At 47.8% G+C, this 27,043-nt stretch overlaps 1 protein-coding gene across 6 annotated transcripts in view; it reads right to left on the bottom strand.

Moving 5' to 3' along the window:
- The window catches only part of Capn8 (calpain 8), a 64,851-nt gene that overhangs the window by 17,011 nt on the left and 20,797 nt on the right, over positions 1-27,043 (bottom strand). For 2 of the 6 annotated variants that reach the window (XM_087579903.1, XM_087579902.1), the window contains 8 exons: positions 14,773-14,891; positions 14,166-14,299; positions 13,068-13,236; positions 12,072-12,155; positions 9,662-9,747; positions 7,986-8,060; positions 7,114-7,274; positions 4,067-4,257 (listed from right to left, as the gene is read on the bottom strand). In XM_087579903.1, coding sequence (XP_087436029.1) covers positions 4,067-4,257; positions 7,114-7,274; positions 7,986-8,060; positions 9,662-9,747; positions 12,072-12,155; positions 13,068-13,236; positions 14,166-14,299; positions 14,773-14,891 — 1,019 coding nt within the window. Of the gene's footprint in view, positions 1-251; positions 264-4,066; positions 4,258-5,456; positions 6,457-7,113; positions 7,275-7,985; positions 8,061-9,661; positions 9,748-12,071; positions 12,156-13,067; positions 13,237-14,165; positions 14,300-14,772; positions 14,892-16,430; positions 17,055-27,043 lie in introns of those variants that run through there. The other 4 variants (NM_001446712.1, NM_001446711.1, NM_133309.3 and 1 more) reach the window with 3 other exon arrangements.

Below are 27,043 nucleotides of genomic sequence, written 5' to 3'. Positions count from 1 at the left end.
GGCCAGACAAGAAGGGTCCTACAGTATGCTGTAATCACCTTATTCAGACCAACCCACCATGCACGTGGGGGCAAGGGTCACCCCTGCTCTCTTCCCACAGACCTGGCAGCTGGGACTTGAGCTCGTTTTCACTGGCTCTCAGTGAGAACACCATATCCTTGGAGTGTCCACAAGAGAAGGAAGGAGCCAAAGACAGGTGTGCCCTTTCTTACCGAATGAAGACCACCTCCATCCAGGCAATACTCACGTACCTCCTTGGGAATCTGCAGGCGAAAACCAACAAGAGCAGGTCACCCGAGAGCTCAAACCCTCCCCTTGTACATCTCTCCCTACACCTTTCAGGCAGGCCAAGCACAGGGAGGGAGCTCGTGCTGAGGCGAGGAGTGGCAGGCGTTACAGAACTGGGAAGTGATGGATGGATTCAAAGCAGACTGCTGAGTCCTGGATCCCTGGGGCTGGGTTCCTACCTTTCACTTTGTTTACTAATTGTGTAATCTACCGGGATCTCCCAAATGCTTCAAACGTAATAACATTTGAGCTTAAGCTGGATTCAAGGTCTTCCAAGAGACTTCCTACCCTAGTCTTCCAGATCAAGGAGTTGGCTGGAAAGAAAATTCCACTCAACTTGACGTCATAATTGATCCTGTCTTTGCCCATGGTGATCCAAACTAGCCCTACAGGAAACTCCTCTGGGATTTTAAAATTGGAACTAACGGGCCCCTTCCTTTATGATAGTGACATCTAGCCGTGCGGAAAGCTAGACAGGAGAGTGGTACTGGTGTTAGAGAGAGGGATGTGGAGAGAAAGCGTCCCCCTAGCCTCTGACTCCCTCACCCCAATCATCCTCTTCCCTTTTCTTTGCCTGCATGTGATGGTGAATTCTTTCTCACTAGCTCAGCTGCAGCTCTCTGGGGAAAATCAAAGACATCAGCTATGGAGATGAACTCTCAGACCCAGAGAGGGAACCCTGCTATGCCCACTGTTCCCGAGCCAGGCTAGAAAAGAGGACCCCAATCCTCCTGTGCCCTTCTTCTGCTGCTGCCACACGGGCTGTTTGAACCAAAAGAGCCTTAGGCCCATTATGCAACTGCCTTCCACTCTGAGAGTTGGCTGCATCCTCTGAGCAGAACCACAGTGGTCAAGGGACACTGGCACTCCTCTAGTTTGAAGTTTAAAACACAATCAGCCATACCGAGGCCTCACTGCCCCTGCCAGGAACTTTCCTAATTACCTTGGCCAGCTTTCTCTCAACAACCTGGACGCTTCTGGCAATATACTTTGAGTCCACCTGGCCCTGAGTCTCCCAGGCCAGATAGGAACAGCCACTGCCCACACAAAGACTGGAAGGGCAGCCATCTGTGAAATGCAAGATCCTGAGTGGGTGGCAGGAGAAGGGCTCTCTAGCCTTCAGGGCTGCCTGGCAGCTTCTCAACTGGACACAGGTTTTCAACCTCAGGCTAGAGTCCAGTTTCAGGCAGTCCCAGCCAGAGAAGGGTAACGCAGGGGTGAGTATGATATTCCTAACTAGCCAAGCTCCTCTGCACATCCTAGCTGCTCTCTGCAGCCCAGCTACTCCCTACACCCAAAATGCTCCCCTCACCCAGACTACTCCCCTCACCACAGCTGCTCCCTACATCCATCTCCTCAATTTGACTTTAAAGTCAATCTGCTCACACACTCTAAGCTCTAAATGATATGCCTCCAGCGACAAGAAGTGAGACCACAGATCACATACCCTGGTGTATTTCACAAACAGCTATAATTTGATACACGACACTGACGTGCCGTGTGCATTATTTATTGGTGCAAACACCACACCATGCACAGCTACTGAGAAAGATCGCTTTGTTGCTCTGGCACAATGAGGAGGCCTGAAGGATAAAGCACTGGCCAAGCGTCCTTGAGTGGCTCACTCTGTAACCGCTCCTGCTAGCTGTCAGTTCTCTAGGACTGTCACTGAGTTTTAAGCTATCAGGGAGCACATGGCATCCCTTCAGGCCACAATGTTCTTTCTCTCTTTGCCACCTTTGAAACCCAGGTCATTTTTTGAAGACCCGATCAAAGTCTCCTCCAGCATGAAGCTGAGGAGCCCACACTCCTGCGGTGGAACCACCACTGCAGACCTCTCTTGTCAGCTGAGTAGGCTGGGTTTCCCGTTCCTGACTGTGAGCACCCTGAGGACAGGAACCCTGTGCTGTTCCTCAGGGTCACCAGCTTGTAGCTCTTCACATGGCACAGAGTAGGTGCTCAGGCAAGTTTGCCATATTGGGATGCATACACGACGAGATGGATGTGGACTGGGCTCCTATCTCTGTAAGCAGCGAGGATGGCTTTACAGTATTTATGTCTAGACAGGGCTGGAAGAGCTAAGTCTGAGTGAAAAGGAGCTGAGTTAATTTCAATTCTTTTCCCTTGCAATTAAGTAGCAATTCTTTTCTACCGCCATTCCTCCAATTACACAGACACAGACACAGACACAGACACAGACACAGACACAGACACAGACACAGACACAGACACAGACACAGACGCACACACACACACACACCCCTCTGAAACCCCAAGCTTAAGAATATGATCAATGAGGCTGGAGGCTTGGCATGAGCTTGGCAACTGAATTTTTCTTTGTTACAAATTTTATTACAATACTTGGTGTTACAATGTTTATTTTATGTGCACTAATTTATACTAAGACGTTGAGCCTCCCAGCTGCTCCCAGTCTTTTAATTAGAGCTGTATTTTTACCAAGAAATTCATTTATAATAAAATCATACCAAAAACAAACACACACACAAACATGTAGGATGACGTCATTAAGCAGCAAGGCGGGTCCAGGATAAGGCGTAGCCTATCACTGGATGAAAAGGAAGGGTAGGCAGGGAACAGGTCTAGGAAGAAGGGAGGAGGAGGAGGAGCCAGGGGAATCAAGATGGAGATGGTGAAGTGATTCCAATCCAGGTGGACTAGGTCAACTTTGTCTTGTCCAGGTGGGCGACTTTTGCCTTTATTAATTGGCAGTGAATTCATTCTGTGGATGTATTGTGGATTGAGTGCTTAACATGTAAATCTGATTGTTCGGTTCCAATTTTTTGAGTCTTGATTTTACCGGGTGGGTGGCTAGAACCAGAGAGTTCCTGGCTGGCCAGGGCTGGCCAGGGCTGGCCAGGGTGACTAGCAATGGGAGTGAAGAGACGGCTGGGGCTAGAAGACAGCTAGGCTAACGTGGCGTGGTGCCTCACTGAAACCAGCCGCCGCTGAGATAAATTAAGGTTATTTCTATATGGACGTACGGTGCCAGAACTAATGCCAGGGAGTGACCAGGGGCCCAGCGTGAAACGGTGACACGAGGGAACTGGTCATGCCTGTTTTTTATTATTACCGCAACACAAGTACACAAAACCTGAGTCCCGTGGGATACACTGTATGGAGTCTTCGCCTGGGTAAAGGGGTAAATTACAGCATGGTCCTAGCTGGACTGTGAAGACCTGAAGGCTGGATTTGCTGTATCAGGAAGACAAAGTCCACGGAGGGATAATCAGTGGAGAAGCCTGGCATCCTGAGGCAGAGTCTGAAGCCTGAGACAAGAACCAGCCATGTTCCTCAATCCAGAGACCCTGGAACCAAAGGGGCTGTACATGGGTCTCTTACCTAAACTGGTGGTTATGAGTTCCGAGTGACTCCCTATGGTCAGAAGAAGGGGCTGGTATACATTTGGCTTCTCTATCCACATCTGGAATGCATTTTACTGCTCAAATGCCTTTCACCTTCATGTTCTGGGCTCCTATATCTGAGACGCCTCTTCTCGGATAAGAGTCTAAAATGCACATTTACCCTGAGTTCTCACTGCTCTGTACCGTGTAGTGAACTGTGCATCCGAGTGTTAACAGACAAGATTATAGCCACAGGGATGAATAACTATAGAACCCAAGCTTCAGTAAGAGTTCTAGAGATACAAGGAAGCAAAGACAACACCTTAATAAGAGAATTTGAAGAATAGGAAAGATGCGCTCCAGTTACTGACCAGAACAACCCGATCAAAGACATCGGTATACCGTGACAGAGGAGCCTGACTTAGCGATACCTGGTAGACAGCGTAGCCTATGCTGAGCATGCCCTGGCCGATCCTCTTTTGACGTCTTCGATTCTTCTGCATCAGACCCAGCAGCACGGTACAGCAGGGTTCACTGGTGCCCTCCTCCTGGTCCTCATCCACCTCATCCAAATGGATTTTAAACTGGGGGTTGGTCCAGTACGTGCCTGGAAGTTGTGCAGTGATGGTGGTTCAACAGGGGTGAGGGAAAAAAAAGAGGCATCATCCCAATGAAAGAATAGCACTGACCAGATTGGCATAGCGGGACTGGAAATCAGTCCTCCTACCTCCCTGACCCGCCCCACCAGTAGATATTTAGAACATCTATCTTATCAGCTTAGTCAACCAATAGCCCAGAACCGTCTGAGTGGTAGTATCTTGGGCTGCTCTGGACTGTACCAGGAAGCAGTATCTTGCCTTCTTGGAAGCCTTTCATTTCTTCCTGTTCTTAGCTAAAGACTTCACCTGGAAGGAGCTGGTGGGTGAGGCAGAGTCCCAGAAGAACCAAAGAAGCCTCTGCCTGACAGTTTGAAAGCCATCTGACTGCCATGTGCCCCACCAAACCCAAGAGAAGCTCCTGGTTTGAATTTTAACCCCACGAGGCCCTGAGACCTACCCTCTGCCCCTTAGCCCAAGAAACCTCCCAGGACATTCAGTCTTGCAGCCTACTGATGAGACACAGGCCCTTCCACACAGGTCATTTAATAATGTAAGAGGAACCACAGTGTCATTAAGCATTCCTGACTCACCACCTACGGATGCTGAAAAGGATGCCTTCTTGAGCCGGGGACATGGCTCAGTGGGTAAGGGGGCTTGATGTGCAGACAAGAGGACCTGAGTTCGGATCCTAGCACCATGCCAAATGTCGTGGCTATGACTGTGACAGTAAAACCACTGCTGTTAGGGAATAGAAACAGGGACTGCTGGCCCTGCTGGCACAGCTCCAGGTTCATCGAGAGACCCTGTCTCAAAGGAACAGGGTGGGGACTGATCTGGAAAGACACCTGACATCTTCTGCAAGTGTGCATCCACACACAGATGCACAAACCAACATCCCGTGCACACACATGACGTCTTTATTCAAAGGCAATTTTTGAAAAATATCTCTTAACTTAGTAACTACCCAAGCTGGGGCATAGAGAAATCTGAGAGATCAGTCTTAGGCACCCAAGAGTTCTATGGTGGAGTTGAATTTAGAGTATAAGTGAAGAAGACAGGCCAGGCAGATTTCGCCATGCTAGGCGAATTTGTCAATTGTGACAAAGAGTTGGGGAGGAACGTTTGTTTTAGGGGGAGGAGGGATTATGGGTGTTTTCACAATCCCTATACAGTGGTACAGCACCATAAAAACAGCATAGCACTCACATACGGCCGAGGCACAGTCTTTATTTTTCCCCTAACAGTAAGAGTACTTATTCAGCCTCTCCTCAGAACCTCCATTTCTAGATATTTTCCCCCCCCTCAGGGCTCAGGTGTATATAGATTTTAAGATCAGGTGTCTGTGGATTCCAGGGGAGACAGAAAATTCAGTAATCTTCTGCACTTACTTCATTACCACGAGGCAAGAACAATCCATTTCTCTCTGACAGCTAGCTGGCAGCACAGATGGGATTATGATTTGGTGCGTGCAGATACCTTGGGAACCCCCTATGGTTCTGAGCTTCCAGAATGATCCACGCGAATTTCCTACGTCTTTCCTAAGAGCTCACTAATGGTGAGCATATTTTAATTTCTCCCGAATGTAGCATTACGGCAATCCCCACATTTTTTGTTTACTCCTTAACAGTACTATAGGAAGAGAATGGGCCATAAAAATAACACATCCCATTTGTATAACGCTGCTCAGTTTACAAAGCGCTTCCCCGTGCACTCTGTGTTACAATGCTCACTGGGCCCCAGCGAGTTGGAAGGTAGGAATTATGAACCATTGTGAGGGCTGAGAAACGGAAGCTCCAGGAAAGGAGTGCCCCTCAGGTCTCACAAGCGTTAAGCTGACTGATGGGGGCAGGCCATCAGCTCCCCCTTCAGGCCTGACAACAGCTGGTCTTTGCAGCCAGATGGAGATGGATGGGAGTGGAGGGAGGACCTTGTGCTCTGTCTGTACCCACATGGGGTTTTACAATGCTGCCTTTTCTACAGCACGCAGTGCTCTGGTTGGGAAGAAATGGCTGCTCTTCCACCCTGCCCAGAGATAGCAAGTCAATCAACACAAATCAGCAGAGCAACAGCAAACCAAAGAAGTGTGAAGGAGGGCACTAGCAAGCGGGGTGCATGTTTTTCTTTCCTGTGTCTCTCCAGGGAGCTGCAGGGTCGTTTCTCAGTTGTTTCTTCAGCTGCTGCCTCAGTGGGCTCGACCTAGGAGGAGCCTACACAAGTACATGTTAGTCATCTGGCAGGAACCAGGCAGCCCTCTCACCTTTGGCAAGAAGAGGAACCAGAGTTAAGTCAGAGGCAGCAGTCTGACCAGGACATCCCCACCAGGGATAGATCCCTGGTGACCTCCACGGAATGGAACATGACCCATACGTAACCCACGTATGTCCATTCCTGAACCCCACAGTATTACCCCTTCCACTCTAACTCGGGTAACACAAAGCGTAATGGCTGCCCTTCTGACAGCAACCCACAGAAGCAGTAGATTGCCTTCTGACAGCATTAGTTACTGGGCCCCAAAGCTCAGTGGGGTGGTGTCAACCAGCTGGACCAGGTAGGGAAGGGAAAAGTCCAAGAGAAGAGCAGGAGGCCTTAGCAATGGTCCAGGAGGGGTGACCAAAATGCAGCAAACTGAGATAGCAGCAGGGCTGAAGCAAAAATGATTTAAACACAGGTGATTAATGATTTAAGCAGCAGGCCGAGGTGAGGCCTCAGACAGGCAGCTGCAAAGCCACTGTCCACCCTCCCCAGCCGGGCCTCCAAGTCAGAAGAGAAACAGGACCCCAGATCCACAAGCATTAATTATCCAAAGATCCATGCTAAAAGCCAAACGGTCTCCGCAGGAAAAGCCAGATGGCCCTCTGCCTCACCTGGGTAGTTCAGGCAGCCCCCGGCTGTAGAACCCCGTGTCCAGCGGCCGTTGAAGAGTACTAGGTTCCATTTGTGTATCTCTTCACTGCTCAGAGAGTCTGGGGACAGGTTGCAGATCTCCAGTCGGGAGTACTGCTTCAAGAAATCCGAAAAGGACATCCTGAAGAACAAAGGAACCAGAAGGGAGAGAGTAAGATGGGCTGGACTGGGAGAGAGATTCGAGGCCCAGGAGAGAGCTCTGTCTTCCGGCCGCGTGGACTGCCCGAGTTTCTTTCTACATCCCAGTTATGCAGAGAAGCAGAGCTACCGTACAGATTTGTTACTGTGATCAGTGTCTGAATTCCTAGAGAATCTGCCTCTGTGTATCTACCAGCCACACGGAATTGGAACCTTGAACCAGAGGACCCCTCGCCTCCTCCAGGAGCGGGGGTGTGAACGAAGCTCTGACCTCTAGGCTGGGTCACAGCTAAGCCCACCAAAGGCCCACTTCTGAGGAATTCTCCACGATATCTAGTGTGGAGATTTCCTCTAAGACATTCCATCTTCCAAGAGACCCCCCTAATGGCCCAGGAAAGGAAAGAATCCTGTTTTTATTATAAGCTAGGCCTTAGAACTTGGAGGAAGGGGGCTTGTTTTAGGCTCACAACAGGCAGACAGGCTGCTGGCCAGGCCTTGTTGTGGGCACAGAGACCTGGGTTCCAATGCTTTAGACATAAGAACGGAGGTAGACTCATATCAGAGGAAGGGGAAGAGAAAACAAAAGCCCCCGAGTGAGGGATGCTGTCACATTCCTGCAAGTCCCAGAGACAGGACCTTTCATATACTTTGGAACAGACCCTGCCACTAAGGGCCCTTGGGCACGGCTTCTCACCAGAACTCGCCATCTTCTGCTTTCTTGTCCAGCTCCTCCTTCCTCCTTGGATCTATGTAATTCCACTCAGGTGCACTGTGGAGGGGGGAAAAATGAGCCAGAGGTGATCGTTCCTCAGTGCAAGCTGTTTACTGCAGCTAAATGTCCCCAGAGGGCCACAGATGGGATGCGCCCCACCAAGGGAAGAAGACAGACTGGACCTGGTGTGAAGGGCTGCACCACCGGGGAACAGGTGAAGCCACAGGCGTGGGCTCCGGCATTGCCTGGGTGTGCAGCCCGAGTGTGATGGATTTGTCTAATTTTCACTCCCTGGGCAAGATTTACGTTCCAATTAAGAATCGCTGACTTCCGACCGTAAGAATAAGGAAGTCCTGTCACACAAAAGGCATGCACTTCTCTATCCATTGGTAACCTGCCAGTCTCTTCTCCTATCAGACTGGGGCCAGCTAGCTCTGGGTCCGTAGACACTGTCCACTTCCTAAGTCTGCAGCTTTGATTACCAGGCCCACATTTATAGGAATTTCCCTCAAGTGTCCCGCTGGTGGCCTTCCTGTGCGATATCCGAGTGCGATATCCGAGTGCTTTTTTCAAATGTCATCTACAGCTGCCTGACCTTCACAGCTTTGGGTTTTCCTGAGATACATGGGCAATATCTAGATAAGAGAACAGTGTTACTACCAATCCTAAAAATGAACCAAAGCTCTTCCCTGGGCACACTCATCAATGCCCCCATTCCTCCCTCCCTGGCAGAGAAGAAGGACAGACCCAGCCTCTCCCTCCAGCTGGCTTCTAAGCACTTGGATTCTGGGACTTCATAAAGTCATTGGAACATCCATTCAATTTGTACTGAGTCCCACCGTGTGCTTGGTTTTTGTTTTTGTTTGTTTGTTTTTTAAGGTTAGGGATCTGATGGAGAACTCTAGATCTAATCTAAATCTCCTGGTTGGCTTGACTTTTTTACTGTCACTGTTGGGGTTTTCAAAGTAAACAACACAGCTGGATGCTGGCCGAGTTTAGACATGTCATCTCAGACCTTCAGTGGCCTTCTCCAACTGCCAGCAGGTAAACAGCCCAGGCAGTTCTCAAGCTGACAAGGAACATGAAAGTCATGAGTGCCAGAGTACAGCCATCTCAGGACCTCACGTGCTCTGACTGACTCCCCTTATCCCTGGATAAGCCTCCCAAAGACTATCCTTCCAGCCAGGGATCAGCACCCATCCAGTCCTGAGCTCACAGTGAGACATTCCCATTCATTACTGCCTCAGCGGGCCATGGCTCCCGGGATCCAGGCTCTCCTGGCATCTTAGTTCTCTGTTGGTTCTGAGGGGGCAGTGTTTGTGCCATGGAACGATCAGATCTGTGAGCTACTGATTGGACCTTGCAGCACCCAGTGTGGCGGGCAGGAAATAAAGTAAGCCTTCAGCTCTAGGCAAATTTCCATGGAGCTGCCAACGTTTCAAGTGCCAAAGCAGAGATCCAGGATTAAAAATGTCGGCAGAGTGGTTTCTATTCTGCTTTTCCCATCCCAGAACTGTTCCCTCAGCAGACTGTATAATCTACAGAAGGGAAGCCCTGCAGAACCCAGGGAGCAATGTGTCCCACTGTGTCTACTGTGTGTTAAAGGACACCCTGGTCCAGGGATAGCGGAGCACTGGGAAAGGGGAAGAGGGACATACTTATCACTCCAGGCTCCCGACCACTCCACTTCACCCCATGGGTTCCTCAACCTGATCAGCTTCTCTGGACGGCCATGGAAATTCACCTGCAAGATCCACACACCACACAGGCGAGTCACCACACAACTGCTGCCCGCAGTGCGCGTCTACATTCCGAATGTCGCTAAAACACCACACGTTCGTTTCCTTCCGTGCTTGCTTTTAAGCCTTGATCGCAAATTATTAGAACAAGTGAAGAGTGAATCCACCACAAAAACAACTATGTATCTACTTAAACTTAGGTTTAAACTTGGCAGTTGACTAAGTTGGACCTCATTCTGGGTATCAAAGACAGCATCCTAATAAATATTCCATAAGCAAAGCCAATAGCATGAAAGATATTGATATAGATGACATAGATGTAGATGTGGACAGAGATAGAGATAGAAAATGGCTTTTCAAAGTAGGGTTTCTCCATGTAGCCCTGGCTGTCCTGGAACTCGCTCTGTCGACCAGGCTGGCCTTGAACTCAAAGAAATCTGCCTGTCTCTGCCTCCAAAGTGCTGGGATTAAAGGCATGTGCCACCACCACCACTACCAGCACCACCTCATCCAACTTTTATTTATTGCTTACTACTGGGATAGGTACAGTGCTAAGCATTTCAAATACACAATCGTTGCATTTAAACGTCACAGTTTGGCATAAGAAACAGGAGACTTGGAGAAGGTCAGTAATTCAAAATTGCTTAGTTAGCTATATATATATATAACTATCACCTCCTAAAGAAAACTCAGAAGACTTGAGGAGTAAAGGAAACACGGAGGCCCAGGAAGTTCCTGAAAGTGACAAGATTCACAAAGCTCCTCCCTGAGGTCACAAAAGTAGTGAACAGTTGCAGGGCAAGCAGTGGTTCTACAGTGAGTGCTGCCTCCAGGTCACACAAGCAGCTCCAGGGATGCCCATGTGTCACAGGCCATGGTGGGTTTCTGGTGATGCAGCTGTGCTTAAGTCATACATAACCCTGCTATAACCACCTGAGGTAGATCTCGGTGGGACTGTTTCTCTGATCTGTCACTGGTGCCTTAACCAGGTGAGCAAATGTTTGTTCACACCTCTCCACAGAAAGGGCGGGAGCCCAGCATAGGATATAGTATAAATGTATAAATGTATAAATGCCTTTAGAGAGCTGTGGTAAAGTTTTATCACTGCTGTCATGGGATTTGCGGGTGGAGCTTTCAAGAGATTAAAACACAAATGGAATTAACGTCTGTCCTAAGAGTCTGGGTTCATTCTTCTGGTGTGAGGAGGTTTCATTCTCTCAGGACTGAATTAGTTGCTAAGAGTGATAGAAAGCAAACTCAGCCTGCCTTGTTTCTCTGTCTTCTGTGTCCACTTATCCTTCCAACTGATGCTGTTAGGAAGTAGTATGAAGCTACCCAGTACTGGACTTCCCAAACTCCAAAGGGCATGAAATTAAAAAAAAAAACAACTCTTTTTTTAATAAATCATCTAGACTCAGGTATTGTGTTACAGTAACAGAAAATGAACTAAGACACTCTCTCACCCTACTATTTAGTGAACACTCAAGTATGGTCACCACTGCACACATGCTGGCACTTAATACATTCATAAAGATGTCAGTCTATTAGTCCTTATCCTCATAATTCCCATGAAAACTAGCTTGAAGTTTCCCCATAATATTCAGTCCATGTTTATAGAGCTGCCTTGATTTTACAATACCACACTCAGCAGAGAGATATGTCGCAAATATTGTCACCGTTACAGTGAACAGCAAACTGGGGCACAGGTGTGTGGCTCTTTCTGTACTGACCATTAGAAAACCTAAAGAAAATTCATTTCTCAGTCATAGTACCATTTAGATGGATGTATTTTACTTTTGTCTTATGGTCCACTTATATCTACACTTTTAGCCATAAACCAAATTATTTAAATCCTATTTGGACATAGATAAACCATATGGAATAAAAACCACATATAGTTCCTGGCAATGCTAGGGTCAGAAGATGAGGGACACCTCTGTGCCTTCTCATTATTAATTCTCACCCCGAACTCTGGAGTAGAAATTGCTACTTCTTTTAGGGACTCCTGTGGGTTTACACTGCTTTGCCTACGTGAACATTTATTTGCAATGTGTGTAGAATCTGACAGTCCCTATACCACTTCTGACCACACCTCATAAAAGAGTTGAATTTCATTAAAACCAGATTGCTAGAGGAGGCCAGAGTAGCTCAGATACTGTTCTCCAAGAAGCCGGGGCACCCTGTAACGAACAGGAGTTAACTACACATCTGTCCAGGACTCTGAATCCAGAGAGAAACTTGCCCTGGACAAGCAGGAAACCCCAGAACCTCTCAGTGTCACCTCCTACATCTTTGGGATGCACCTAGTCATTCTATTAACCCTTCCTACCTCTTCGACTCCAGTAACAGAGTATGCATGACCCTTAACCAGCTTTTGCCTGGTGGTGGCTTCTGCTTCAGCTGCAGTTGAGACCTGTGTCAAGAAGAAAGTCCAATCAGTGAGGCTGACCCTGACCTCTTTGGAGTCAGGACTACAATGCTTTCTAAAAGTGCAGAACACAGCCAGGGACCTCCCAGGTGGGAAGAGTGTAGGGGTTGCCAGGACCCATAAGCAGAGGTACCCATTTCTAGGGAACCCACTTTAATATGCCGGTCAGGCACTGAGCAATTGCTGACCATAGTCAGAATGATCTGCCTCAAAACAAACAAACAAACAAACAAACAAACAAACATACAAACAAGCTTACCTATGATGACAGCTACATAGGACAAGAGAGCACATGACCAGATAACAACTGGCTTCCAGGTCTGATTTCTTTTTTATAAATATATTTTTTAAATGTATTTATTCTTTTATGTTATGAGTACACAGTCGCGGTCTTCAGACACACCAGAAGAGAGCATCAGATCCCATTACTGATGGTTGTGAGCCACCATGTGGTTGCTGGGAATTGAATTCAGGACCTTTGGAAGAGCAGTCAATGCTCTTAACCGCTGAGCCATTTCTCCAGCCCCAGATCTGATTTCTAAGACCACATTGGCGTTCCATACAGCCAACCTTCCTGTCAAGGCTGGACCCTCCACTTTCATTCGGGGATCTCTAAGTTCATCAGATATTGTCAGCTGCCATGCTTGTTCCCCCCAAAGACAGAGAGGATGACTTAGCAAAAGGATGGTAAGTAGGTAGCATCTAGAATACAGGGAACTGGGCTGTGCGCTCAGGATGAGTCTAGCCATACTGAAGCAGCTCTAACAGTTACCAGCCAAAGATAATCTTAAAATGTGACCAACCCTAGTTCCTACCTACTCACTAGGCTTTCCCCACTTCCTGTACACTGTAAACCAATATGTCACCAGAGAAAAGAGACGAAGAGTCGAGGCTTACATCAATGGAGCAGCCCAGCAGAGAGCCTTTGCGGAGGGCCTTCTGGATGATGTAGTACAGATTTTCCGGAGGCTTCTTCAAGTCATAAAACTCAGAGATGCCACCTGTGAAATCCTCAAACCCCTCGATTGTGGAGCCTCCAACAAGAGCCTCATACGAACCATTTAGCCTGTTGAAAAAAAAATGTGCAACATCCACAGCTATGAGCAACCTCGACAACTGGACCATGGGCCATGGAAAGAGACAATAACAACACATAGGCTAGAGGAGTTGTGAAGAGGAGCCCAAACAGACACTTCAGAATACGCACAGGCCGCTGCCTCAGACAAATACTTCAGATTACACACAGGCCGCTGTTTCAGCCAGACGTACCAGGATTTCCCTAGAAACGGATCTTTAGACAGCCCCTCCAGGCCTCCCAACTTTAAAACCAAGTGTAGCCCTTCCAGAAATTGCCCTGATTTCTTGGGTTCCTAGGGTGTCCAGGTACAGCTAGAATGTGGAACCTTCCCTTGAGGCTGGGAGGTATCTGCTAAGGATTGCCCTAACACAGCCAGAAAGTCACCGGGGTGTTAGAATAGAGTGACTAATTCAAAGAAACCCAAAGAAGCCATTGAACTTGGAATGTCACTCAAAAAAATGTCACTCAAGGAATGAGCAGAAACTTTGTTGAGTTATAGCTAAAAACATTTCATTTCTTCATTACCATCATCATCACTAATTGAACATCCATGCTTCCCTAAGCTCTTACCTTGGGTCTTGAGAGAGAATAAGATAATGGCTAGAGAGATATTCTTATGAGACAGAGAGTCTTAAAAAAACATATATTTTTACTTATTTAAGTTCATGGTATCGGGGATCAAACCATGGCTTTATATGCATTCTAGGCATGTGCTCTATCACTGAAATACATCTCCAGCCCCAGAGATGAGATCTGGAACTCCCAGATGAAATTTCCATTTCTCTTCAGAGTGGTGCTTTCTGTATAGCCAATGGATGCTGGGAGGAAAATCTTGGCCATGGCATCCTGAGTGAGAGGGTAGGGGAGAGCACTCGGGGAGGCTCCGGGGTCTTCTGGTTCTTCACCTTCCCACTTACTTGGCATAGGCTTTCTCCAGCAGAGCGCTCCAAAACTCATTGCCTTCTTCGGAGTGTAGAAAAAGCAGCTGCCCGTTCTTGGTGGGGAGCCGGTCATCAATGACCACCTCCACCCATTCTCCATACTGCCAGAACTATGGGTGGGAAACACAGCACAGATTACATGGAGAAGCAGAGAGGGGTCCTTCGGTGGCATCCTTGGTAGGGTTTCCACAGTCAGTGAGCATGTCTCCAACCTTCATGAGCCTTAAATGCCCTGAGAGAAGGACTTATGCCCCATCTGTACATGGGAGATGCCACAGACACTGAGAAACAGTTCGTCTTCCCTGGAGTCTGTGGAGAGGAGAGCTTGCTCAAACATCACCAGGGGGCCAGACACACATCTCCTGGTCCTTAGTCATAGCGAGTCTCTTGGCCCATGGCCTGGGGGGATATGAAGACGGATTGGAAATGATTGGAGATGTGTGTAAAGGAATGGTTCTCAAACATGAGTATGTACCCTAATCACCCAGAGGGGAAATCTAACATCAGTAGCTTGACCTCGCTTCCAAAGTTTCTGATGCCACAGATTTGGAGTAATATCTAAGTCACAAGCAAGGACTAATACCTGGAAATGAAATATGCCCGCGTAGTCCTTCTGGAAGCTCTGGTCCCTGGGAAGCACCCGGTAAAGCAGCTTTTCATTCAAGGTGAGGGAGGCAATGGCTGCTAGAAGCCAGCAGTCTCCTGTAAGGAATTGGAGGAGACAACGACTGATCAGGCCAGGCCCTCACCGTCCCCATTGCTCTGGAGTCCCTGTCTGTCAAACACTACACTTCAGGGGTAGCACAGTTCCTGAGACAGGGTTATGTATAAACAACAGAAGTGTGTATGTCACAGTTCGAGAAGCTGGTAGTGAATCGGTATGGATGAGAGCCACTCTCTCTGCTTGGTGCACGACAGAAGCGTGAACAGGCTAAGGGACCAGGCTAACTCTCCTACCCACTCAGAGGAGCATTGGTGCCTAAGGCCCACCTCTTAGCATAATCATGCTGGGCTTGAGGTCTGCCACTGAATCTTGGGAGGACACATGGTCTACCAAAGGTATCACAGCACTCTCCTAGGTCATAGAGGTGGGCTCTCCTCTCCTGGCTGAAGTGCACACACATTCAGCTCCTGAGGCCTCCGTGGGAGGGTTTTACTCAGGCATGGAAACTCTGTGCGCTCTTTATTACTGTGCCTCCCTCGTACAATGAGCACAGTTCCTAGGCTCTCGTGTGGTGGAATGGAAATAGAGAGGAAGTGAGGAGGAGATCCCTCAGTTTGCTCCATTTGTTGTCAACTTGGATGCATTTGGTTGGAAAAAACAGTGAACCTATTCAGCCAGGATATTAGGTATACAAGGGAGGCAGGGAGGAAAAGAGGCAGGCAGGCAGGGAGGGAGGGAGGTAGGCAGGGAGGGAGGGAGGGAGGGAGGGAGGAAGGGAGGGAGGGACTGAGTGATCGATCCTTTCCCATTATGGCCTTGGGTAATGGCAGTTGATTTCGTATGATCTGTGTAGAGGATAATGGTCCTTTTGTGTTTCAGAGTTCACAGTGAGAGCCTTGGTTATAAAACCCTTGAGATATTGATTAGCATGAAATCATCATAATTTGAAGCAGAAGAAATAAAAGTCAAGAGAGGTTAAACATTCCAGGGCTTGGTGCTGGTCACTTTGAATATCTGAGTATATTTAAAAGCAAATAGAAATCCCACTTCTGTGTTAGACAGACCTTCTAGGCCCCTGAAAACCACATCTGAGACAGTGCCACTGACTCCCGGCGACAGCACTAACTAATGAATCACAGGCTCTGGACACTACATGCTTACTTTAACCTACTGAGTGGGAGGGACCAGCATCTTGGAAGCTATGTAGTTTACACCTGTGTAGATGCTCATGGCTCTGCAGCACGAGGGCAAAATGTCCTGAGTGTCCTTCACATCGTATAAAGCAGTATGGCATCATGCTGCCCAATCGTGCCTCTTTCCAGCTTTACTGAGGGTTCCAGAACCTAGGGGTCTAGGGTTTAGTGAAGCTGTCCTTGCTTCTCTTATTCATTCAGTTCTTCTTGCTCTAACACCTCCTTGTACCCTCCAGGCATCTCTCAACCTTAGCCAGAGAAGCCCCTTTCCGCATTGGCACCAGCACGGACTCAACGGGTCAAAGCTCTGAGACTGACTGTTGAGCATTCAGTCCTAAGTGGGGCATAAAATCAGTCTTTGCCCCAGGAAGGCTCAGGACTTACTGTGAAAGATGGAGCCAAGAGAACGTTCTAGCCAGACGTTAGACCACTGTGAAATGCTGCCTCCTAGACAGGGCATGACCACTGCATTTGTTCCTGCACAAGACCTGGACAAAGCCAAGCCAACGAGATCTTCAGGAACTTGGCAAGCAGCAGCAGCTGGACTCCGAGGGCTGGATTTGCTTAAGGAAGTCAGGAAAGAAGGGAAGAAGGAAGGAAGAAAGGAATGAAGGAAGGAGGGAGGGAAGGAAGGAAGGAAAAAGAAAAAAGGAAAAGACTGACAAGATGGCTCAGCAGTTAAGAACACTCCCTGCTCTTGGAAAGGACACAGGTTTGGTTTGCAGCACCCACATGGTGGCTTAGTTCTTAGCATCAGTTCTAGGGATTCTGTGTTCTCTTCTAACCTCCACAGACATTACACACACCACACACACACACACACACACACACACACACACACACACACACACAGAGAGAGAGAGAGAGACAGAGACAGAGACAGAGACACACAGAGAGAGATAGAGAGACAGAGAGAGAGACAGAGAGACAGAGAGAGGTGGGAGAGGAAAGATGGGAGAGAGAGAGAGAGAGCACAAATATACATGCAGGCAAAATGCCCATGTGCATAAAATAAACTAACTCTAAAAGGGAAAGGCAGGGCAGGTAGGAGGGGATGTGTTGGTCAGTGTCAGGAAGAGTGGAAGCCTCCTCCCCCTCCACTCTTGGGATAGTGGAGGGGGGATGGCTTTGGGATGGATATGGCCAAATAATAGGTAAAAGTGTTCCAATAAATAAACAAGTAGTCAACCTCTCCTATGTACTTTCAGACTAAAAGCCTGGCAACTTTTTAAAGGTTTCCCAAGCCCTTTTCCAACTCTTCTGTTCTTATGTTAACGGCAAGGCTAAATAAAGTTGCTTCCACAGCCCAGGAGTGAGCACACTTGGTTTTTCACACTCAGCCTGGTTGACCGTGTAATCAGTAAACTACGACCAGGACCAGAGCCTGAAGGGCTATCACCACCAGCAAGAACTCTGTCGCAATTTCACCCCTAGCCTTTCTCAAAAAAGAGAGGTTCAAGACTACATACCAGTCTCTCCTCTCCCCTTCTCTGTTTCTCTGTTTTCTCTTCTCTTCTCTTCTCTTCTCTTCTCTTCTCTTCTCTTCTCTTCTCTTCTCTTCTCTTCCCTTCCCTTCCCTTCCCTTCCCTTCCCTTCCCTTCCCTCCCCCCTCACACACACATAGTTACTTTTTGCAGAATTTTTCTGACCTTTGAAGTAACCTTTATCTCCCCCATGGCACCAACAAATGCTCAGATAATCTCAGGGATTCAAGGCTAAATTCAGGGTGAGACTAGAGATGGTTCCTGCATGAACACTCCCTCTTGGGGAGTAACAAGACTTTAAGAGAAGCACCTTTGTTCACTTGTGGGGCTAAAATAAAATACTACCTACTAGGTGGTTTGTGAACAATACCAATCTGTCTCTCCCAGTTCTGCAAGTTGGAGGGCCAAGATCAAGGTGTTGGCAGACTTGGTATGTTTGGAGAGCTCTCTTCCTGGTTCATAGATAAGGAATTTCTTACCACATCCTGACATCCCACATGGTAGGAGGGAAAAGAAAGCTCGCCAGAGGCTCCTTTGTAAGAGCACTGATCCAATTCATAAGGGCTCCACCTCATGACTTAACCACCTCCTTACATCCTCTAATGAATTCAAAGAGACAAAGAAACCATTCCCCCACACAATAACTCTCATAAAGAATAACCAAAGAAGGACTACATGTTCCAAAGAGACAAGAACCTAGAACAGGGAAAGCCATATTATCTTTGACTGGCTAGTTCCTACTTCCCTCCTTCCCATTCACTCTCACTAGAAATGGGGGCACCATAGCAAGGTGAAAATAGTCAAGACAGTTTTCCCTGATTACACATTCAGACGCAATCCAAAGACTTTGACCCCACTAACAAATGCTTGTTTTAAAAAAACAAAACATCTTCAATATTTTATCACAGCTAAGGCACCCTTCGCCTGCTCTTCCCCCATAAGACTGCTCAAAATGTTTTTACACACAGGGCACTAATTTAGGTTGGCACTTCACTGCCCAGCAGTCTCAGAAGCACCCTTCCTCCCTCCTGTTGGTGAGCCTGCCTTTTCAAGCTGGCTGCACTCCATTCATGCCTGTTCAACTGCGTTAGAACACATAAGCTTCTGGCTGCTCCTGCTTTTGTCGTTTAGGTTCTGCCCAGACTGGATGCTGACCGCAGGCAGATGATGAGCTCCACCCAGACCCAGCACACAATCTATCACGTCACCTCAGGATGGCGCTGTCAGAAGTGATTTGAACACACGTACTTGGACCATCAAGGGAGTCCTACAGTTCAGCCCATGTTCAGGTTTCTCCAGCAGAGAATCACAAAGACGCATGTGCCCACACTACGAGATAAGAACCAGGCTTAGATTAGAGCGGTTCTCTTGCTGAGCAAAGCTCTCAAGATAGAAGTGTAATGTGCTAGCATAGGGTTCTCAGTTACAACATGGCTGGTATTTGGAATCAATGTTTTTATGGTAGGGGCCATCCTGAATGTTGAGCAGTGTACCTGACTTGTAGCTGATGGGGTGCCTTGTGTGATGAACAAAAATTGATACAGATACTGCCAAATGTCCTCTGCATGAAAGGAAGGGGAATCAAACATGCACAGACACACAGACACATGGACACATGGACACACACACACACACACACACACACACACACAGGTGGGGGAGGGAATCTGAGGAAAGCTTCCCCACACTGGAAGGAGGACAGACAAAATGACTTCTCTCCACATTTCTATTCTACGTGTCTCTAGTGGTAATTCTCACACTGTATCTTTGTCAGACATCATTAGAGTTTTCTGAGACCCACTTCCTGCTTCCCCTTGCTTTTTCTCATGCCTGCCTTCCCTGATTAAAGAAAACTCTGAGCTACAGGAAGTCCCTGCCTTGTCTCCACCTCTGGAACCTACACCAACAGTTTCTAATACTCATTTCTCTGAACATTCTTAGCATGTAGTGTTCTCTCAAGTCCACTGGGATTTGGGTGGCTGGCCTCTTGGCCTCCAGCTGACCCTTCAAGCCACACAGTAATGTAATTCTTGGCTCTGCTCAAACAACAGAGATACTATCTCTCACTCCTGGGAACAGAGACAAGGTAGACATTTCAGAAGCCCTGCGACCTGGACTCTCCTCTAAGGTCAGCCTTCACCTTTGCCCTGTCCCCAAGTCATCCTGGTAGCACCTGGCTCTAACTCAGCTCTGGCCTTTGGCATCTCCATGACACCTGCCAACTCTAAGACAATTGTCACCTGCTCCCTAAAACACATTACCTCCTGGTAGCATATCCATGAAGGTTTGCCAGAAGCAGTTACTCAACTCCTGTGAACCTCAGAGCTTTCTTCCATAAAATGGGTCTGTGACCCACAGCTTTTGTAAAGGGTCAATGATACTAAGTATTAAATATCTTGATACTAATATACATATGTGTATATGTAAATATATTATAAAATACATAAAATGACATGCTCTTTTTCAGGCATAAAACATATATGCTTTCCATACATTTTTATATCTGTAAACACATATTTTATGAACTTTATCTTAAAATTATGTTACATATTTTATAATAGATGTAAAAACATATATTGTTTTTCAGGTGCCACAGACTACATGTTTGATGGGGACCCCTAAGATTATAGTAGAAATAAAAAATTCTCTCAAGTAGTGACACTGAACATTATCATTATCCAGTGACATTATAGCCTAGTGCAGCCCACTAGGCCTGTTTGTGGAGGCTGGCTAGTCCTATGAAAGGATAGCGTGGATAATTATACACAAAACACAATACTCAATAATGATAACGAATGACTATGTTGCAGTTTGTGTATTTGCTATACTGTAATCGTTTTACCATTAAACTCCTACCTGTAGAATTTACTGTAAACTTTATCCCATGTTACCCCGGCATTAGCTTCACGCATTTGCGTGCAACATCTCCTAATGGCATCAAGGGATTACTTGTACCAGGGTTTAGTAAGGACACAATGCTGCCTCTCTTCTTAGGTGGTATCTGACTAAACATCTCTAGTTGAGTAGACAGGACATCTAGGAAGATGACACAGACGGGGGACATGAATTGCATGAACCAGAGAGCATGGTATTTGTGGAGCCCAGGTGAGTACCAACATCTTTCTCCTTGACCCCATCTACTGATGCAGCTCAAGAGAGGCAGGAAGAAGGAGGGAGAAAAAGGAGGCGAGGTTTCCAAATTCCCAGAAGCAGCTGGCTGTGGCGAAGTGTCCAGAGGACCCAGGGCCCCTTTGCCTCTGCCCCACCGGCTCGAGAGGCAAACCAACAGGGAGAGGAGGAATACTGCTTGGACCTGGGCAACTCCTGGGTTTGCAAAGGACTGAGCTACAACCAGACAGAAATTCCTAGCTGGCTCTCCAGAACCCTCTCAACTTCCCTGTAGCCTCAAAAGAAAAAGGACAGGAGAATTCTGCTCAATATCAGCAAGGAATACAAGCATAAGGCCCCATGGGGACACCCAGGCTGTTCATAGCCCAGCAGCCAGATCCCCACACACTCAACACCATCTTGAGAGAGAAGGGCAGAGGGGCACTCACTCCAAAGGGACCGAGTTATGGTGGAAATACGGTTTCAGTTATGGAATTGGACAGAATTACAAACCAGAGGAGAGTAAATTTAGTTTCCCAGGTCTCTGGCCAGGGCTCTTGTGGAAATCAAAGCAGTTTGAGATGTCAGACATGTACTCATGCCCAATCCAGGAACTAAGAAGTTCACTGTCAACTTGAAATGCACTCAGATACTTTAGTGACGACTCCCCCAGGCAGCAACAACTTCTCTGCTCAAAATGGAAAATCCATAGACCTCCCTGTACCCAGGACAAACAGTAGCTTCAGTGTGTCCTGAATCATGGGGTTTTGGGGTGTCTCCCAGCATCTGAGGGTAACTGCTTTCCCTAAAGGAACAATATGGCGTCAAAGATAAGCTCCTGTGAGGCCCTCACTGGGGTTCTGCTCTAAGTGGGTCACCCAGTCACCACCCACCTGCCGAGACAGCTTCATAATACCCTTTCCTTACTCATCCTGTCAGTCTGAAAAAATAAAAACGTCCTTGGGATTAATGCACCTTGCATATCTGAAAGTCTCCTGTACCACAAATCCTGCTGAAGTATGTTCTGAGTGGGGGAAATCCAAAGTTTCCCCAACAAGTTTCTACAAAATAAAGATGAAGAAAACGTATTCTAGGCTCAAACCCCTCCCACCTCCAGTGGGTCCCTCACTCTCGGACTTCACCCCTCACTGCTGGAGTGCACAAGGGCAGGGCGGGATGATGCTTTCCTGCACTTGGCTCTCCGTGCAGGGAGATTGTGACTCTGATAGCCACTTGCAGATGAGTACAGCTGAGGCCCCGACCAGCCACTGATGTCAGACAGTCAGTGTCCAGCTGGGAGATGAGGCTTCTGCTTCTCCTTGTAAGGCCAGAGGCTAAGACCAGCACCATTATGACCATTTTTAAGCGATACCTTGCACTTCTGCACAAAGGGAACCAGAGACTTCAGGACTGGCCCTTCCTCCGCACCTCCCACAGGAGGCTTCTCAGCCTCTCTTCCACTTTATTTTCCGTTTTCTTCCAGAACACAACCTCTCCCCACCTTGATGAACACTGAGCTCACCCAGCACCTACCTCACCTAATAGCATCTACTCACCAGGCAGACGCACCAAACAGTCACTACCCCTTAGGTTATTAGGAAGATAAGAGTGAGGTAAGATGTATAAAGCTTGATGCTTGACACTCATGAACCTCTCAATAAGCACCTCCATTATTCCCCTATTATCACCGACAATTAACCCAAACATGGGGAGTCCCAAAATGTGAATCAGCAGACATTTATGGAGTACCTGCTACCTGTAAGTAAACAAGATTTATAACGACAGTAGTTAGCTGCTGGGGATTCCCTGAGTCACCCCAGTTTGTACAGGAAGTGAAGTGTAGTCTGATTCCCATCTGCCAGGGTCTGCTCCCACTCAACCTCCCCGCACCCGTCGTAACTAACTGCCACCACAGTTGTCTCCATTCCTGCCTGGGAGCCACTCTGCTCTTCCCTCACCCTCCCCACATCCAACTATTGGCCAAAGGCTTTTGATTTTCACCCTAGAGACCCCCGCAATCCCATTTCCCTAGTAATCTCTGCTCAAACTGAAACATTAAGGGACCCTTTCTGTCCCTCATTCACTACCTAGGTGCTATAGTTAGGAAATGGCGAAGGCTATCACAACACAAAAATACAGTCAAACACCAGTTAACATGGCCTCCTCTCCTAACTACCCACTAAGCCAGCACAAGCCAGCGCAAGGGCGATTGGTAGCAAAGTGACTGCCATGGTCTGAATGTCTGTGTCTCCTTCAAAATTCACATGGGACTTACTCCCATCTTGGATCTCAGTCACAGGAAACCAAATCTTGAGAGGTGGGACCTCACAAATGAAGAATCCCAAGAGTTGACAGGGCCTGCCACATTTTTGCCCTGCTGCCTGTTGCTGTGAAAGGACGTGGTGTTCACATCTAGGAGTTCACAGCAACGAAACTTTGTTCTGGAGGCAAAGACATCCGATCTGTAGCATTTTGATCTGGACTGCTGGCCACCTGCATTTCTGTGATTGGCGGGTTACCCCGCCTGTGGCATTTTGTTACAGTAGCACGAATAGAGTAAGACAGTGGCACTGAAGGACTCGCTACATTCGCAGAGCTGGGCGAAACTGGTGCAGTGGCTGTGCTGTCGGCTGCAGACCTGAGCTCCAGCTGAGGAAGAGAAAGCTCAGCAGCTACAGGCAGGACAGACACCTGGGCTAGGGGTAGTTCGAGTACTAAGGATGAAGGGAGGTCTCGGAAGAGCTCAGGGTTGCTTTCAGGATCTTTCTTTGTCCCATGTGCGATTATTCCTAAGTATGGTGAGCTATGAGAAAATGTCTCATAATCTCTTATATCGTTTATCAAAATGATGTGATAATCACATCTTTTTAAAGAAATGGCTTGCTATGAAACGAGGGCTTCCGGTTTACTCTATGGACCTATGGTTATCTGAGGCCAGTGAGAGTCTCTCAGAGTGCAGCTGTGTCTTGCCTGGGGTTCCCACTCTCCACACTCTACATCTGGCTGCACAACATCTGCTTAAAATCCACGTGGTCCCCCATTATCCTTAGGAATAATCCAGAATTCTTCAAATTCTTCACACAGGGTCGGGGCTCTGCATGATCTGGCCCCTGTGCGGCCTCTGAGCTCCTTACTTCCTGTTTGCCCTACCCTACTTCACCCTGCACCCTAACCATGTTCTTCCAGGTGGAAGGGCTTTTTCAGGTTGCTGCTGCCAAGAACCCTCCCCTCTCCCCCACCCCAGGCCAGAGGAGCAGAGAGAGGGACTGTCTCATTACCTGTTCCTAGCATGAGAAAGAAACATACTACTTGGTCAAATGAAAGGCCGTGGACATCCTAACTCTGAGTAGTGAGTATGTAGGTTAAATCACATGTTCCTTACCCCTTAGAAGCATCCCCTACCAAACTGGACCCGCCACCATCAAACATCCCCTTCAGGTGCAACTGCAAGTGACGAAGGGTCTATCTAGCATGGCTTTCTGGAGTATCATGCAACCCCCATAGCTTCACTATAGCAGGATATCATTGATCTAGAAGAAAAGAATCAACCCTATGTTTTGTACACATCCAGACATCCTTAAGGGTCCAGTGCCATGTTCTCTATGGGACGTGGAGTACTATGGTCACCTCGAGAGGACAGCTACTTTCAAAAATCAGCCTTGAGCCCCCTGGTGTTTTCCTGAGTTTCGGGAGTCTAGCCCCTAGAGCAACTATAATTTTTATGTCCTCGACATAATTCTTTCCGGCTGTACTACATATAATAATAACGTGCGCTCAATAATCCACTTCTGCTGCCCCACAGGTCACCTCGCACCTTCACTCCTGGTTCCCATGGCGACTAGGGAAAGGCTGCTCAGGCCTGACAACAGATCCACAGTCGTGTGGGGCCACTCATCATGGAGAGCAGCTGCAATGAGTAATGGCATTTGCCCAAGCACAGTTCCGAGCCGGGTGGGGGTAGGGTGGGTGTCCCTCTGCTTCTAGGAGCTGCAGAGCACCCCAGACTTAATGTAGTCACAAAAAGGGAAGAAAAGCAGAAAGGGGTGGCAGGTCATGTGTGAATGCGAGACCATCATGCTTGGTTTTCTAGCTTTATCAGCCTGGATGAAAAGAAGGAGCGAGAGAAGAGTAAGGATGCTCGGAACGGTGTAGGAAAACCTCTGCAGAACAACTCCCATCTAATTTGTGCTATTGTTGAAGAAAATACGCTCTCCAGCATAAAACAATTTAGGGAGTTCCTCCCCCACACCACAAATCAGACCTTTAATGCTATTGAGAGGGAAAGATTTCTTAGTAGGTTATGAAAATGAAACTGACTCGCCAGGGCGGGGACATCATTAGATATATACATTCGGGGTTCATGTAAATACATCACACAGTGCCTACTTGCTTCCTGTGTTTAATTATAAGGCCTCTTGGAACACAAAGAATACAGCAAAATGCTGTGAGACAGGCATAATAGGGAAATACCGAATGCTGAGAGGACCATGGAAGAAAGTGGTGCTAAGATCCAGGGAATTGCCCCAGCCACCGTCAAAGCCAGGGACAGCATTGCTTAAAGCCCCCTCCGAAGCTGGCTGGAGAGAGGATGATGCTGTGAAGCCAGTGGGAGAGCTGTAAGACCTCAGGGGCGTATGGGTTCTTAAAGTACAGCACATGTCAAACACAGGATAGCTCAGCGTCTCCCTGGAAAGTGAGAACAGCTTTCCAACCGCAAGCAGCTCTGAGGTCAAAATCCAAGAGACTGTTAGAGATGGAGACAAGCAAGGCATTTTTAGGCTGGGTAAATATCCTGAGCATAGTTCATAAGAGCAGGAAGAGTGCTTGGAGAGAGGATGAAAGCTGAGCCCTGAACAGGGAGGTGTGGGCCGGGGAGTGGGATGGGGGGTGTGTGTGGAGAGGCTGCAGAGGAAGCGTTGTCACCCGAGAGCTACTGAAGACTTCCTGTACAAACTCATTTCACAAGTGGTCAGTGAGTAGCTACTCTGGACTAAGTATGACTCCTGACCCTAAGTATACATTTCAAAGACAATCTTTGACATCTTGCACGGTACATTTCAGTGAGGAAAAACATTAATAAACAACATGCCCAGCGGTGGTAAATGCCAAAAAGAAAATAAAGCCGGGCAGTGTGAGGGAGAAAGCTGAAGGTGGGGGCTGGGATAGCGTGCCCAAGATGGCAGTCAAGAGGTGACAGGAAGGGATGGGGCAAGAGAAAGCACCCAAAACTGCATGACGCCTTGAATGGCTTGTGGAATAATCCAGTGTCGGTTTGGCAGCCTCGTGCAACTGTGTTATCTCATGTGAACAGGTGCCACGGGTTCACTGCAGGAGGACAGGCTCTTGAGGATCCTGCTTCTGGTCCATGGATACTGAGAGTTGGTTTCTCAGGGACTGGTCGGATACATCTCTGAGCTACAGCCCCAGATGCAATTGCTGGGCCTTCCAATAAAGCCCCAGAGCTCCCTGGATGTGAAGGACCTGTGCTTATACTGAGGCTTCACCCTCGCTGCCCCGCCCCCAAGCCTGCATCCACCTCTCCTGTTCAGAAGCAGCCCCAGTTTCTGAGGACCGAGACACCACATTGCCAGTACTCAGTGCTTCGTCAGCCTGTCTTCAGGTGGCCCAGAGCCTCCTGTACCTATGTCCTGTCACCAGCCATGTGCCTTGACCTGGTGTCTGAGGTAGGGGTTCCTGCAGCAGCAGGGAGAACACAGAAACCCAACCATCAAGGTTGGCCAGTGACGAAAAGTTCCTCTCTAGGTCTCCAGAGGACTCCCTCAAAATGCAAGCCACAAGTAGGAAGCAACCAGCTATGCTTCCAGTGGGTCACAGACAGCAGGATCCATTAAAACAACACAGATGGATTTCAGCCGAAGCCCTCTGCTCAGGAATCTGCCACACTGTGGGATATGACTTGTACATCCTAACTCAGGCTGCTCAGCCAAGACTGAGCCTAGAAAGAAAAGCCTGATAGAGAATATCTCCCTGAAGACTCAGAGGTTCGTCTGTACCTTTTATGGTTAAGAACTGTAAATTCTTCCTGATGAAGGGTGAAAAGTGCTTCGCTGAGTCATATTCTATATAAGCACATAAACCCCAAATATACTAAATTAAACACACACACACACACACACACACACACACACACACACACACACACACACCCTGACAAATCTTCACCTAGAGAAGTGAACTGGCGTGTTGTAAGTGACCTTCACCTTGCCTGTGAAATGACCCTGATGACAGCTCAGTGAAGCCATAAGTTTGATCTCAGGATACTGTTTCTAAATGCACAGAATAAAAAGTAATAGTGTTCTCAAGTCCAATTCTATTGAAAATTATCGATCTTTTTTGAAATTACAATGTTTGTGCTTCATTCGTGGCTTAAAAGATATGGGGGAA

This window comes from Rattus norvegicus, chromosome 13 (assembly GCF_021556685.1).
Source record: "Rattus norvegicus strain SHRSP/BbbUtx chromosome 13, alternate assembly SHRSP_T2T, whole genome shotgun sequence".
NCBI classification, from domain to species: domain Eukaryota; kingdom Metazoa; phylum Chordata; class Mammalia; order Rodentia; family Muridae; genus Rattus; species Rattus norvegicus.
Note: the sequence above shows the minus strand (reverse complement) of the source record. Positions and strands in the feature narration are given on the sequence as shown.